This window comes from Strix uralensis, chromosome 5 (genome assembly GCF_047716275.1).
Source record: "Strix uralensis isolate ZFMK-TIS-50842 chromosome 5, bStrUra1, whole genome shotgun sequence".
In the NCBI taxonomy this organism is placed as follows: Eukaryota; Metazoa; Chordata; class Aves; order Strigiformes; family Strigidae; genus Strix; species Strix uralensis.
Window position 1 is genome coordinate 13,315,678 of NC_133976.1, and position 13,581 is coordinate 13,329,258.

Consider the following 13,581-nt stretch of genomic DNA (forward strand, 5'->3'; position numbering starts at 1 on the left):
TCCGTCTGATCTGCTAGGACAAAAAGGTCATTTTCAAGATAGCCATTACTGAACACATTTCTATGTAAATGGACTAAACCACAACTTAAACTCTAGCTAGAAACTGTAGAGAAGCAGCAGATAACAGATTCTAGCTGTGATATCAGTACCATAGGAACTGATGTTCCTTGAGCCATGGACACATCTTGCATTAGCTAAAATCCCATCTTCCTTTATATCGCAAAACCACATATAAGTTGTAACTTAGGTCTGCAAGAAACCTCCTGCAGCACTGAGGTGCGCCCTGCAATTATAGCATGACACTAAGCATAGTTCAAGGTCTTAAATGCAGATCTGTAGTGTGATCTTGGATATCCATTACATCGGCTTAATGTGGCACAAAAGCTATGGGAAACCCATAGCTTTTCTGGAAGGGCAGCTGAAGACCAGGACAGGATACTTTAGGGCCCCTAAAATAAGACATGATCCCCATTTTTAACCTTATCAAATGCTAACATAAAACAAGCTAGATATTTTACCTTGTATCTGCTATTCAAGCTGTTTCATAATTTCACACTTTTGCTTGTAAGAAGCCTACAAGATTTCAAGTCTGAAATCCTGACATCTTTAATACATTCTAGTATTTACTTCCAAATGTATTCATAGAATGCAATTATATATCAGAATTAATGATGCTTAAATGAAAAGCTAAAACTTCTTTGGTCTTCTATCACAGAAGATTCTCTCTTTTGCTGTTCTTCCTGCAAAACCTTTTCTATGGATTCATTTTATTTGGTCATGGGTGATCAGAACCTTATGTGGTATTTCATGTGATGTTTCATCACTGCCTTGTATAAAGGCAAAACTAGTGTTTCCTTTATAATATTGAAATACATCACATGAGAGGTGATACATTATGTAAGTAGTTCAAAATTATCCTATTTAATACATGTAAGTCTTGTCTTTCTCCATTTTAACTGGTGAAGTTTGTCTCCCTTCCATCATACATTTCTAGGTTTGCGATAGACTAAAGTGCTGAAGACCCTGACAATTGCAGCATGGTCTAACTAGAAAGCAAAAGTCCAGGAAAGGAAAGCCTAAAATCTTAAACAGCCTGTCCAAAGAAGGAAAGAAAGAAAAGGGACTTCCTCTGTCTGCAGCATAGATTAAAATTTACAAGAAAACTATTAATCAAGATTTTAGAGTATGAGAGTAAGTTAGCAGCCACTTGAATGAGTTATAGCCATGTTAACAAAGTAGCAACTCCAGGATTTATCACATTTACTTCCTCTCATTAAATCAAATATTCTTTTACATGACTGAAAATCTTTTCATTGCATTAGCTCTGGCCACTAAATCCTGCTTTTCCAAGTGTATTGCACACCCATAGGACTTGCTGTCTTTCCTCCACCTCACTTCTTAATGGCAACTCCACTTGCTTTCTTTGAAGCAGTAGTAGGAACTGAATCCCAAGGGACCTGAAAAGTGCTTAATGTGGCATGAAAGGTCATTTCAATATAAATTTAAGGTATTCAAACCTTTTTAGGATCTCAGTTTCAAAAGTTCTCAGGTCACCTCACCAAATGCTTAAAGCACATGACTGGGATTGGATTTTTGGGAGAACTCAATACATAGTGGCTCAGTGAGGACAAATAAGGACTGACATGTTCGAAAACCTGCTCTTCTGTACATATGTATTTATTTCCCCAGAACAACGTTTGCAGCACAAGCCCCTTTTCTCAGTTGTGATCCTATCATGATCCTATCTTGCAGAGTTGTTCAATGCAGCCTACTAAATTGTTTTGCCTTCTTCAGAAAAAATGTGAAACATATCACAGGACAGGGTTGTAAGATTACTCATTGATTGATAAAATGTATGCTTTAAATTAAAGAATTAAAATCAAGGGTATGATGAGAGTATGTCGTTAAGATAGTAGTTCTAAACACAATATGGAAAATTACTACTGGTGTAATGACAGAGTTGTACTTACTGACCTGTTGTAGGAAATACAAAACATAAAGAAAAAATGTGTACATTAATTTTTCTTGTATTTCCTATATTTACCTATGTAGTTCTAATTTACCATCTGACTTAGCTTCTGTAACATCTGATTTTTCTGTACAGCTGAGCAGATATATACCATAGAAATAAAAAAAAATCATCTTCAGTTTATTTCCTATGTTAGGTTTATTTGTAAGACGTGATCATAAAAGCACTCTGTGTTCTAGGTTTTGCCTTTTCTGTAAGTGATTAGGTAGTTTCACTTACAGCTAATCAATCATAATGCACCAAACTAGTTCAGAACCTTTGAATCATGCACAGAACAGTGCTTGTGCTAAAGACGTGAAAAACTCGTTATAGCATGCTTCAGCAGTACTGCTAATTGATATGTAGTCTTATAGATCAAAAACATTTGTCTGTAGCAGAGTTCAGCATATTGAAATGATAGGACACTTCTCAGTGCTGTTCATTATACAGTGCGCTAGATTATGCATTTCTCATCCCCAGCAAAATTGTGTGGAGTATAAGGGACATGCTCAGGCTCATTGGGGATTCATAATGGTTTCACTCTCTAACCACAAACACCTAAGTCACATACAGTATCCTACTGTGAAAATGATCATTTTCCCCAACTGAACCCACTTTTTAATCAAAACCAAATTTTTTCCAGCCACATAAATAGAAGAACACAATTTGAAAACCCTGTCCTAGAAGCAAAAAGGAAGCTACAGCAGCATAACATGCCCAACGCAGAACTTGGAACAAAGCCTATGCAGGCCCAAGGTTTCCGAGGTACAGTACCGTGTCAGCTATCTTAGTTAAGATGAAAGATCCTGCTCTCCTGTTTATGTGACAATGATTTTGTCATAGTCTGATTAAAAGAGTAGTGTTGCCAATTCTCACAATGTTATCACCTATCTCCTAGCATTTTTCTCCCCTAAATGTCTGAGCTCCCAGAGTTGCGGGACTCATGAGCCACCTAAAATGCTCTAACCTTCAGAGGCGCAGAGAAAAGACAGAAAAGTTGACTCTAGTGTTTCCTAAAGGCTGAGAAACAGAAAGCACAGTAAAATCCCTAAAGTAATTTTCTAAACAAAACCATAAATTCTATTCTTGGGAATGTACAACTCTCTCTTGAGCACCCGAGGTTGGCAACACTGAAATAATTAATTGTACTTTCTCTAAATTACCGTTAATTGATGTTTGGTATATTTCTAAGCTATCTCATCTAGCAAGCATCAATTAAGTTAAAAGCCTCAAGCACTGTGTTATAGGAGTTTACAAGAATACAGCCTCTTGGTAATGTAAAAATGAATGTGCTTAAAATGAGCTGTATAAGCAGCAAACAGTATTGGCAGAGATGAATAAACTTTAACGTAAAGTTATAGACAGAAAATGAGGCTTGTTCTCCTTTGTAACAGTAGAAAGCTCCTCATCAACCTTACCTAGACCCAAATTCGCCCACCTGTGCCCCGCTCCCAAGAGGTCCCACAGTGTGAATGACCTGTCCCAGTGCTGGCGCGACCCTGCCGGGACGCATCGGCTGCACGGTATGTCCTCTGCTGCCGGCCAGCCTAGCCCCACCGCTGCGGGCGTAGCGAGAGCAGTTGAAGTCACAACCTCTGCACCTTCCTCGGACCCTTCCTCACCAAGCACAGCATGGGAGAGAGGCACGGGGAGCCCCTGCTACCCACACTGCACACCGAGGCACACAGAGAGGGGATGCAAAGGTTGCACAGCACTTACGTGTGTCACTTGTTGGATGCCAAAACCCCACGTGTTTGGAAAGAAAAACTCACCTAATATTTAGCACTGCTTGTTAACAAATGGAGTAAGATATTCAATGGATTTTTTCCTTATTGTGCTTGGGAGGGAAATTATGGAGAATGTATTACTTTGTAGACAAAGCTGAATTTATAGGTTAGGAAAGAGGTTTTAAAATTACCTCACAGATCATTTTTATTGTTGTAATTATTTTAGCTACACACTATCCTCTTCTAAATGTATTTCTAATATGGAAGAATATTTATAACTCCCCACTTACGGCTGATCTGCCATAGATAAGAAATATGTTTTAAGCTTTGTATTAATACAAGAACTCACAGATATTTTTTCCTGGAATGCCTGCACTCTTTATTTCCTTGGTTTTCATACACTGTCACCTGCTGTCAGCCAGTATTGCTATCTGCTGTCCCCGCTGCGTTGTGACTAGATCAGAACTTTTGTCTTTTTTGTTTGTGTTGACTGATGTAGAAAAACCACTCTTCACCCGTGATGCATCACAGCTGAAGGGGACTTTCCTCAGTACAACTCTTAAGAAAAGCAACATGGGTTTTGGATTTACCATCATTGGTGGAGATGAGCCGGATGAGTTTCTCCAGGTGAAGAGTGTAATTCCTGATGGGCCTGCAGCACAAGATGGGAAAATGGAAACAGGTAATTAAGATGGTTCCTCTGTTCTTTTATATGAGAAGTAGAATAAGACATAGATTTCTGAGTCTCACTCTTTCCATGAATGCATACATTTTTCCTTAGGACTTCCTGTGTTAATCTGTAAAACAGCTGCTCTGTAAGAAAAGTTAAGCTTCTCAGATAAAACTTTCTTGCAATTTTTCCTTCTATTAATGCCAGGTAGCTCATTTTTCACATTTCACAATATTTTAAGGGAGAAAAGGTCTCTACATTCTCCTACATAAAAATGGGATATGATCTTCTTTGGTTTATAGGCTGGTTACTCAAGGGGAGTTTGTTCACGGAAAGAAAAAGAGACAGGCAGAGAGAGCATAGACTACTAAGTGCAAATTCATTTCTTTAGAAAGGATGCTTTTGCAAAATAATCAAAGTCAAGTCTGATCCAACACTGTTCTCATTAGAACCATCAAAACAAGTGTTTCCAGTGTGGCATATGGACACGTAGGCATCTGTGGCCTACTAATAAAGAATCTGTGAAAACTAACTAAATAAAAGAAACTTCCTCTGAAGAGATTAAAGCTGCTCTTAAGATCCGTGGTCAGCAGCTTGGTGTTCAAATGGAGAACAGTGACGAGTGGCATTCCTCACGGGTTGGTATTGGGACCAGCGCTGTTTAACATCTTTATTGGTGACATGGACAGTGGGACTGAGTGCACCCTCAGCAAGTTTGCCAATGACACCAAGCTGCGTGGTACAGTCAACACTCTGGAGGGAAGGGATGTGCCATCCAGAGGGACCTAGACAGGCTGGAGAGGTGGGCCTGTGCAAACCTCATGAAGTTTAACAAGGCCAAGTGCAAGGTCCTGCACATGGGTCGAGGCAATCCCAAGCACAAATACAGTCTGAGCAATTGAGAGCAGCTCTGCAGAGAAGGACTTGGGGGTATTAGTAGATTGGAAAACTGACTATGAGCCAGCAATATGCACTCACAGCCCAAAAAGCCAACCGTGTCCTGGGCTGCATCAAAAGAAGTGTGGCCAGCAGGTCAAGGGCGGTGATTCTCCCCCTCTACTCCGCTCTCATGAGACCCCACCTGCAGTGCTGTGTCCAGCTCTGGGGCCCCCAGTATAAGAAGGACATGGACCTGCTTGAGCAGGTCCAGAGGAGGGCCGCAAAGATCATCAGGGGCTGCAGTACCTCCCCTATGAGGACAGGCTGAGAGAGTTGGGGTTGTTCTGCCTAGAGAAGAGAAGGCTCCAGAAAGACCTTATAGCAGCCTTCCGGAAGTACTTTAAGGAGGCCTACAGGAAAGACGGAGAGGGACTTTTTGTCAGGGAGTGTAGTGATAGTACAAGGGGTAACATTTTTAAATTGAAAGATTAGATTTAAATTAGATATTAGGAAGAAATTCTTCACTGTGAGGGTGGTGAGGTACTGGAACAGGTTGCCCGGAGAAGCTGTGGCTGCCCCCTCCCTGGAAGTGTTCAAGGCCAGGTTGGACAGGGCTTTGAGCAACCTGGTCTAGTGGAAGGTGTCCCCGCCCATGGCCAGGAGGTTGGAACTAGATGATCTTTAAGGTCCCTTCCAACCCAAACCATTCTATAAGTCTCTTCTATGATTCTATGACCTGGACCACCACTGGAAATATTTTCATGTCCAGAGATTGATAAAGATTGCAGACCCCTGTCTTAATGTTTGCAGAGTAACATCAGGTCTATGTATGGATGAAACATTTTTGGAAGAAGATGCACTCAGTTTCCAAGCCAGCTATCATCTCCTGGAGAAAACAGTCAGAGAATAATAGAATAGTTTAAGTTGGCAGGGACCTCCTAGTCACTAACCTCCTGCTTAAAGCAGGGATAACTTCTTGGTTGGATCAGGTTGCTCAAGGTAGACAGAGATCCCACAGCCTCTGTGTGCTCCTGTCCCCATACTTAATCTCTCTCGTGGTGAAGATTTTCATTCTTTAGATCCAGTTGGGATTTCCACTGGTGTAACTGGTTACCAGTGACTGTAGCCCTGTGTTCGTGCAGCCCTGTCGCTGTGTACCACCTGTCCCCAGCAGTCCTTGATCCTCAGATAATAGTCAGGCTGCACATTGATACTGGCACATACGCATAATTTTTCCTTCCGTTTCTCACCAAGACTTTATAGGAGAAATGCTAGTTTGGGATTTATGTTGTCTCTGCAGAAAACCAAGTTCATGGTGGCCAGAGTCTCTGTGAAGATAAGGAGAATTTCCTAGGCTGTGACAGATCACTGTGGATGTACTACAGCAGCAGAGCAGGATCCTTTTAATGTGTTACAGTGCAGGAGGCAGACACGTAAACACACAGAGGCATAAGTAGGTGGACTGGTCCCAAGTGATTCTTCTGGGAATTTCCTTTCATCCTTCTTTTATTGTAGGAAAGGAATGTGGACTATCATATGTTGGGATAAATCACCCTGAACTCTAGGTTATTCTGTAGGACTCTCCAGGACTTCGCAAGTAGGAAGTGTGAAGGTCATGAAAAGCATTATTTTTAAAAAAACGCAATTTGCTTCAAGTCTTATATTACAGCCGGCATGATGTTTCTGATGCCAAATAGATAAACAGATAATTTATATAAAATAAAATGTAAGAAAGAAGTAGAATATAGATTGTTGGCATTGGTTTTATAAAAAAATTAGTCTAACAGCTTTTTATTTCTCAATTCTTGTTGCCATTTTAACTTAATGCAATTTGGTTCCCAAGGGCAAAATTCAATTAGCTGGTTAAGTGAACAAAGGATACAAAAGACTTCCTGAAGTTCAGGAGTTTTTAGTAACATGAACTTCATTTTTCCTAACATTTTCATATTACCTAATACAATGCACGAGAGATTTTCCTTGTTTGTCATGGTTTAGCGTTCTCAGATCCAGCACTCAAATATAGCTACTTGTTAATCCATCTGAAGTGTGGGCTGGTTATTGGTGAACTTGTTCATATAGAGTTCTTTTCTCTGGGAAAGAGAGTATCCTTGCAACTTACTTAAATTTTGATGTTGAAATCGCATATGGGTGTCATAATACTATTGATGGTGATTATTGTAGTCATGGATTGTGATGAGAATATATAGGGAAAATGTGCTTTGAAATGCAGAGAAATAACATTGATTTTTTCCTGAGGTAATTAATTCAACTATATTAAGAATGCAACACAGAAATGTACATTCAAGTATATAATCACTCTATAATTATGTGAGCCCAATACGTACAAAATTACATCTCGGAATAAATTCTTGCCTCAAATGTCTTCCTTTTCAAGAAGAGTGACAGAGTTCTGATGTAAAGTAATTGGAGAATCTCAGGCTAATGATTGTGGCGTCTAACGGGGCTTCTATGAATATTTGAAGTGATTTCTAAATATGATAATGGTAAACTGAAAAAAGATAGTTAAGGTCAGAATATTTATAAAAGCACTGTTCAGCAAAGTGCTTGTATTTCCTGATATCCAATCCTTTTCACACTTCCTGAAGTAGCATTTCTCTCCCTATTCAGCAATTTTACAATCTAATCAACTGGAGATATGAAAGCCTCCCAGGTTCCATCAATAGTGTTTTGTTCATAAAGCTGTTAAAATCTTATGTTTTAAAACTATTTGAAGTTATATATGTATCTTTTGTTTGTTAGGTAGGCATCACTGGATGATGAATAGAGCTTTTAAAATAGATTTTATTTATTCTTTTGACACAAACTGTGTGTTGTGCAATTTATGTGCACTCCAGCTATGGTCAGAGTCATAGGAGACTTTGATAAATGATCAAAATATCATATAGTGGCAGTAGGGCATCATAGTAGAAAGCTTGAGGACTATGATCTGTGAAGCAACTTGGGTGTAAGGCATAACCACAGGTGCTGCTGCTCCCAGCTGTAATACCATTCTGGAGCCTTTCCCTTGCAAGGCTGATACTTTTTTTTGGCCAAGTGGTAAACAAAATCCTAGTATTTCAGACCTGCATCAGATATGGGAAAAAAGGAAGAAAAGGCACCATCTCCATCTTACCTGATCTTGGGCATGCGCTGAAGACATCAATGCTTTATTTTATCCTATTTGTTAAAGAAACAAATTCATAGAAAACTAATATTGTAACTTTGGTTTACTTCTCCACCCAAAATCTAATTTAGGGGTCAAATACAAATGCTATTCAAAGAGAAGGGTGAATCTATGTAAGATGTTTGTGTCACCCTTTAACATGATCGCAACACAGTGATTTCACCTGCAGGTTTCAAAATGAAACAAGTTTGGATTTCATCCCTTGGAACATGGAAGCAGCTGCCTGACAGTGACTTGGCATTGCTGTGATGCTATGAAACAATTAAATCAGTGAGGCAAACTGAGTGCACTGAGATGCAACAAGAGATATCTGAGGTCCTGGTGATCTAACACCACCACTTAGTGCCCAGCACTGAGCACTAACAAGTAGCTATAATTGTCCCAGACCCACAACAAACCTCACAATCAGACTCAGAGGAACCACATCTCAGTGAATGAGTCAAAACCAGCCAAAATTACATTCCTGATCCCATTTGCCAGATGTTTCAGAATTCCTAAGGGTTATTATGCCCTCGTGTAAATCTAGCATCTGTGAACTAATGGCTGTTAATAATACTGCAAATGCCTTTCTAGGACATTTTTTAGCATTTGGAGCTCAATCAAGCTGCTGGATATGAACATTACACTCCACAGCATCTTTGTCTACCTCAGGACAGCCTAGGAGCTGATACCACATTCTTTCCTGAGAGGTTACATTGCTTTGTCTTGTCTGAAGCCTCATGCTGCTGATAGAAAACTGTCTGCATTTAAGAGGTCCCTGCATCCTATTAAAATGCTGAGTGAACGTCAGTGGTAAAAGACTGCATCTACATGAAAAGATTTTTATACTGTGAGTGATTTTGAATGACTGCTGTTCTAAGGCAAACAAAGATTCAGGCCTGCGGCTGAGTCAGATAAAAGCTCAAGCTGCAAAGGCAAAAACTTTCCTACAATTCTCAAGGTTATTCAATGGACTAGATAAACTGAAACACTCCCACATAATGAAGCTCGGGAAAGATTCTCACTGCGCATTTCAGCAAGTTCCAGTTCCTTTGGTGAAAGTTTCCAGGAAACAGCTCAAAGACAGTGGACAAGTAGTTAATTGAGTCTGCTGATGACCCTTCTGACTGATCAATAGCTATGATCATTGCAGGTTGAAATTTCCAGAAAGGTATATACATCTGTGATATATTGTCATACCTCAACAGCGTGAATCAAAAAATGGGAAACATGCTCTTTCATTACATCAGCCAAGCAGACACTTGGCCAGCTCCAAGATGCTAAATGATCTGTAAACAGTGCAGACTTGGGCTTTTTAGATGCTATTCTCTCAGGAATGGTAGCTTGACTATATCAGTTAATCTATTCTAGAGATAAAAATTCATAAATGTAAGATAAAGTTGAGCTTACAGATATAGATGTCTACAAGACAGTTGTCTACACCTACAATATGAGTAGACATCTACAACTTCTAGATGACTGTATTAGGATGAAGCCTAGAGACTAGAGATCTAGAGTCTAGAGATCAGTCACACATCTACCACTCAGAATTTCTACTTCACCTGAGAGATCTCCAGAAGAAATGAGCCAGCTGTGAGAAATACTGGAAGGAGTGACCCATGGCCTTGCTGCTATCCATGGGCCTACCATCAAGACCTGTAACAATCTTCTATACATGATTAATTTTTCTAGAAGCTGAAGTAAGCAAGTTGGAGATACTGCACACTTGTTGATCTATAAAGTCATAAATGTTATTCACTTGAATAAGAGCAAAACTAAAGCCGTTATCAGGTGATTGACCTTACAATGTCACCAAGTTTAGGGAATAATAATCTAGTCATCATTCATGCATATTTTTGCCCAGTAAGGCTAATATTTGACAAATTCTGTAACAAGTAGAGTGCTCAAGACAGAAGGAATTGGGGACATCTGCAAAAGGATGCATTTTTACAAGTTCGAACACATCCTTAGTTCTGTTCCCCGTTTGCCCATTGTCAGTGCAGATGAGCAAACCATTATCTCACCTAATGTCAGATCAGATGAGATGCAAGCTGTCCAGTTTCAGCAACACCAGAAAAAGTGAACTATATATGCACAAGGAATTCCTTCAATCCAAAGAAGCAAATGTGTTAAAATTTTTTTAAAATGTATGTTTTGGCAGTCATCTGGGAATGTGAATGCTGTCAGTATATCTCTAAAGGACTCAGTTTATCTTGACCACACACCACTGTACCTTTTTCAAACAGGTCAAGTCTTCTTTTTCAAGCAGGTCAAGTCTCTCTCATGTGCTATCAATCAAGATCCATCTGACAATATTGTCTTTTACAATATTCTGCCCCAGTGGTAGCTGACTGTTTATCACAGTTGTCATCTAAACAGGTTCACTGACCAGGAGCTCAGTGAAGAACTGGTCACACACATATGTAGGACTTCATTACCACAATACCAGAAGCTGGCTGAATTTTAGTTAGCTCACCTTCCTGACACCACCTCATCCAGTGGCACCAGGAAGACTGGCCTCCCAAAATTAAGGCATGGCATTAGGAACATGAGAGATGGTGCTACTCCTTGGACTGCTGAGGAAGGAGTATCTTTTCATTGTCCTTATGCATCTCCAGGCTAAAACCTCCAAGGCCTCATCATGTGTCAGTCTTGCAGCTGCAAGCTTATGCCATGTGGCAAGTCTGTGAGAGTGGAGCAGCATACATAAAACCAGATTGTGTTATCAGCCTCCCTTAACGTCCTTGCTTTGTTTGGAAGTTAGGGTGTTTCATCCGAACCAGCAGTGGTCTTTCTCTCTCCATTTCAGTCTAGCTAAAACTGAAGATCTCTCTCTCTCTTCAGATGTTGCTACTAATCCCATGGAGTTAAGAGAAGGAAAATTAACTGTTTGGAAAGTAACTAACAACAATAACAAAACATGTTTCAGGCATCATGGAGAGTGATAATTTCTCCCACCCATGTTAGGCCAGTCAGTGTGGATTTGTGTTATGTTTACTGCTTTTCTTCCTACATCCTCCAGCACGACAGTGAGAAAACAGTGCAAAACACAGAAGAAACAGTGTATTTCCATCATGAATAACCAAAATCATTACATTCTCTGTTCAGCCACGACACCTACAGTTCCTTTCTCCAGTGACACTGGTTACATTTTCCTTTTTGTGAGCCAAACTAGGAGTAAATATTTGGTAAAACCTCAACCATGTTTTCTAAAACTAGTCTTATTCTATTTCACAATTTAATTTGACTTTTCGAGCAGAGGAGATTGAGCAGGCATTGAGACTGGAACTGCAATGTGAATGCTGTGGTCTTTACACGCCACATGATGATGGAGACAATAGATGCCGGGCTAGTTCATAGCTGAGACAAGTGGACATATAGGGGCCGCACTTCACTTTTTTTTCCTTTGTGCAGTACACAGCATCCCACTTCATTCAATCCACTTTATATTTCTCACCATAAAAGTTTGCATATGTCATATAACTAATGCCAAAACTGTTCAAGAGGTGAATGGGTAAAATTAACTGTGATTTTGGAGAATCTTCCGAAGATAGACTGATGCAGTGTTGCTAGTCATCACAATTTTATCCCAAAAAATCTCTGTGTAACCAGAATTCTTTAAAGCACAGCTCTTATTTTTTTAAAAAAGAGGTGACTAAATGTGAATCTTAGCTTAAATTTTACAAGATAAAAGTTTATATTCCCCAGGTTGCAAAGGAAATTTCTGAAGTATGACCACATTGTATTTAAGAGGTTTCGAACAGAAAGAAAAGAAAAAAATGCCAATTTTACTATTTATTTGATATCATGTATTGAGACTGTAACTTTAGCTGGGGGAAGGGATAGGACTTGTGGTTTTGAATGCTTGATGGTGACAATAAAAATAATACTTGCATTTTAGGAATATTAATAGCAATGAAGAACCTGATAGCAGAAAGATACTCTTTTTCAATCCCCCTTTCATATTTTAGAGTAGGCAATTCATTGAACTCTGCACATATAGAGATAGAACAGAAGATAGCACTTGTTGCTAGAAATTTTTAGTACTTGTGCTATTTTTTCTAACATTAATTTTCCATCATATTTTTTGTGCTTCTATTGCTTTCATATAAAATGAACTTGCTACAGTGGTCACAGTAATAGCTGTAAATTTCTTCTTACGTTAACAAAAGACCTAGGAAAAGTATTCAATTCTGTCACAAAGTTACTGAATTCTAATCTCCTTGAGGTTCCTATTTTAGTGTTTTCTTCATATTTTTATACTTTTTGGCACTCACTAGATTTTTAGGTACTAATTGAATGATAAACCTGGTTAGAGTTGAGCCTAGACTAAAAAAAAATGTATCCATATTTTATATACCACATGATGTTACCGTCTACATCTGAAGTCTTTGTGTTCATCTTGTCAGATTTCTTTGGTTGTCTGGTGTGATATTCAGTAGCCTTGTGTTCTCCCCAAAGTGCAGAAAATCCATATGTCACTATCCGTTCTGCCTGATATGGAGTTAGATCTTGAGCCCATGTTGCCTATCTATCAAACTACTGAGCATTCACTGAGCACTGAATACAAATCTTTGCTATTAAAACCATTCCACTTTGCATAAATATTCCTTGAGGTACAAAGAGAGCTATTGATTCTTTTTATCCCTGTCATTTGGCTATTCCCTTGACGTCTTCAATTAAAATCATTCATACAAACTGGAAGAGCAATTATAGCAAAGCATCTAACTTGGATTTCAAAATACTTCTGAAAACGGACAGTATGTTAAGTTACAGGTATACTTAGAAAAAAATTCTTAGGAGCTTCTTGTCTTCACCTCACATGCTGTCTCACATCATGAGATGATTCTGATTTTGCATTACTAGTGCAAATGGGACTCAGTGGTCTCTAACTCCATATCTTGGTTTTTAGCCCTAAAGTTTGACGTAGTTTAGAAATTTTGGGAATCTTCTATCTCAAGCTTTAGGCTTAGTACCTTAATTCAAGATGGTTCAAAGCATCACATTAGAGAACATAGATTCCCAAGTACGGTGTCAAAAGAGAGAAAAGGTTGCTTCCAGCAGGCAGCTGAGACTACCAACACTTTGGGTGCAATTCAGTTGCATAAACATAGGTGTCCTGTGCCATTAAAAG

General features: G+C 39.2%; 1 protein-coding gene across 10 annotated transcripts in view; it reads left to right on the plus strand.

Annotated features, from left to right (window-relative positions):
- Positions 1-13,581, plus strand: part of MAGI2 (membrane associated guanylate kinase, WW and PDZ domain containing 2) — a 763,738-nt gene that overhangs the window by 606,511 nt on the left and 143,646 nt on the right. For all 10 annotated transcript variants that reach the window (XM_074869887.1, XM_074869888.1, XM_074869878.1 and 7 more), the window contains 2 exons: positions 2,652-2,773; positions 4,235-4,417. In XM_074869887.1, coding sequence (XP_074725988.1) covers positions 2,652-2,773; positions 4,235-4,417 — 305 coding nt within the window. The remainder of the gene's footprint in view (positions 1-2,651; positions 2,774-4,234; positions 4,418-13,581) is intronic.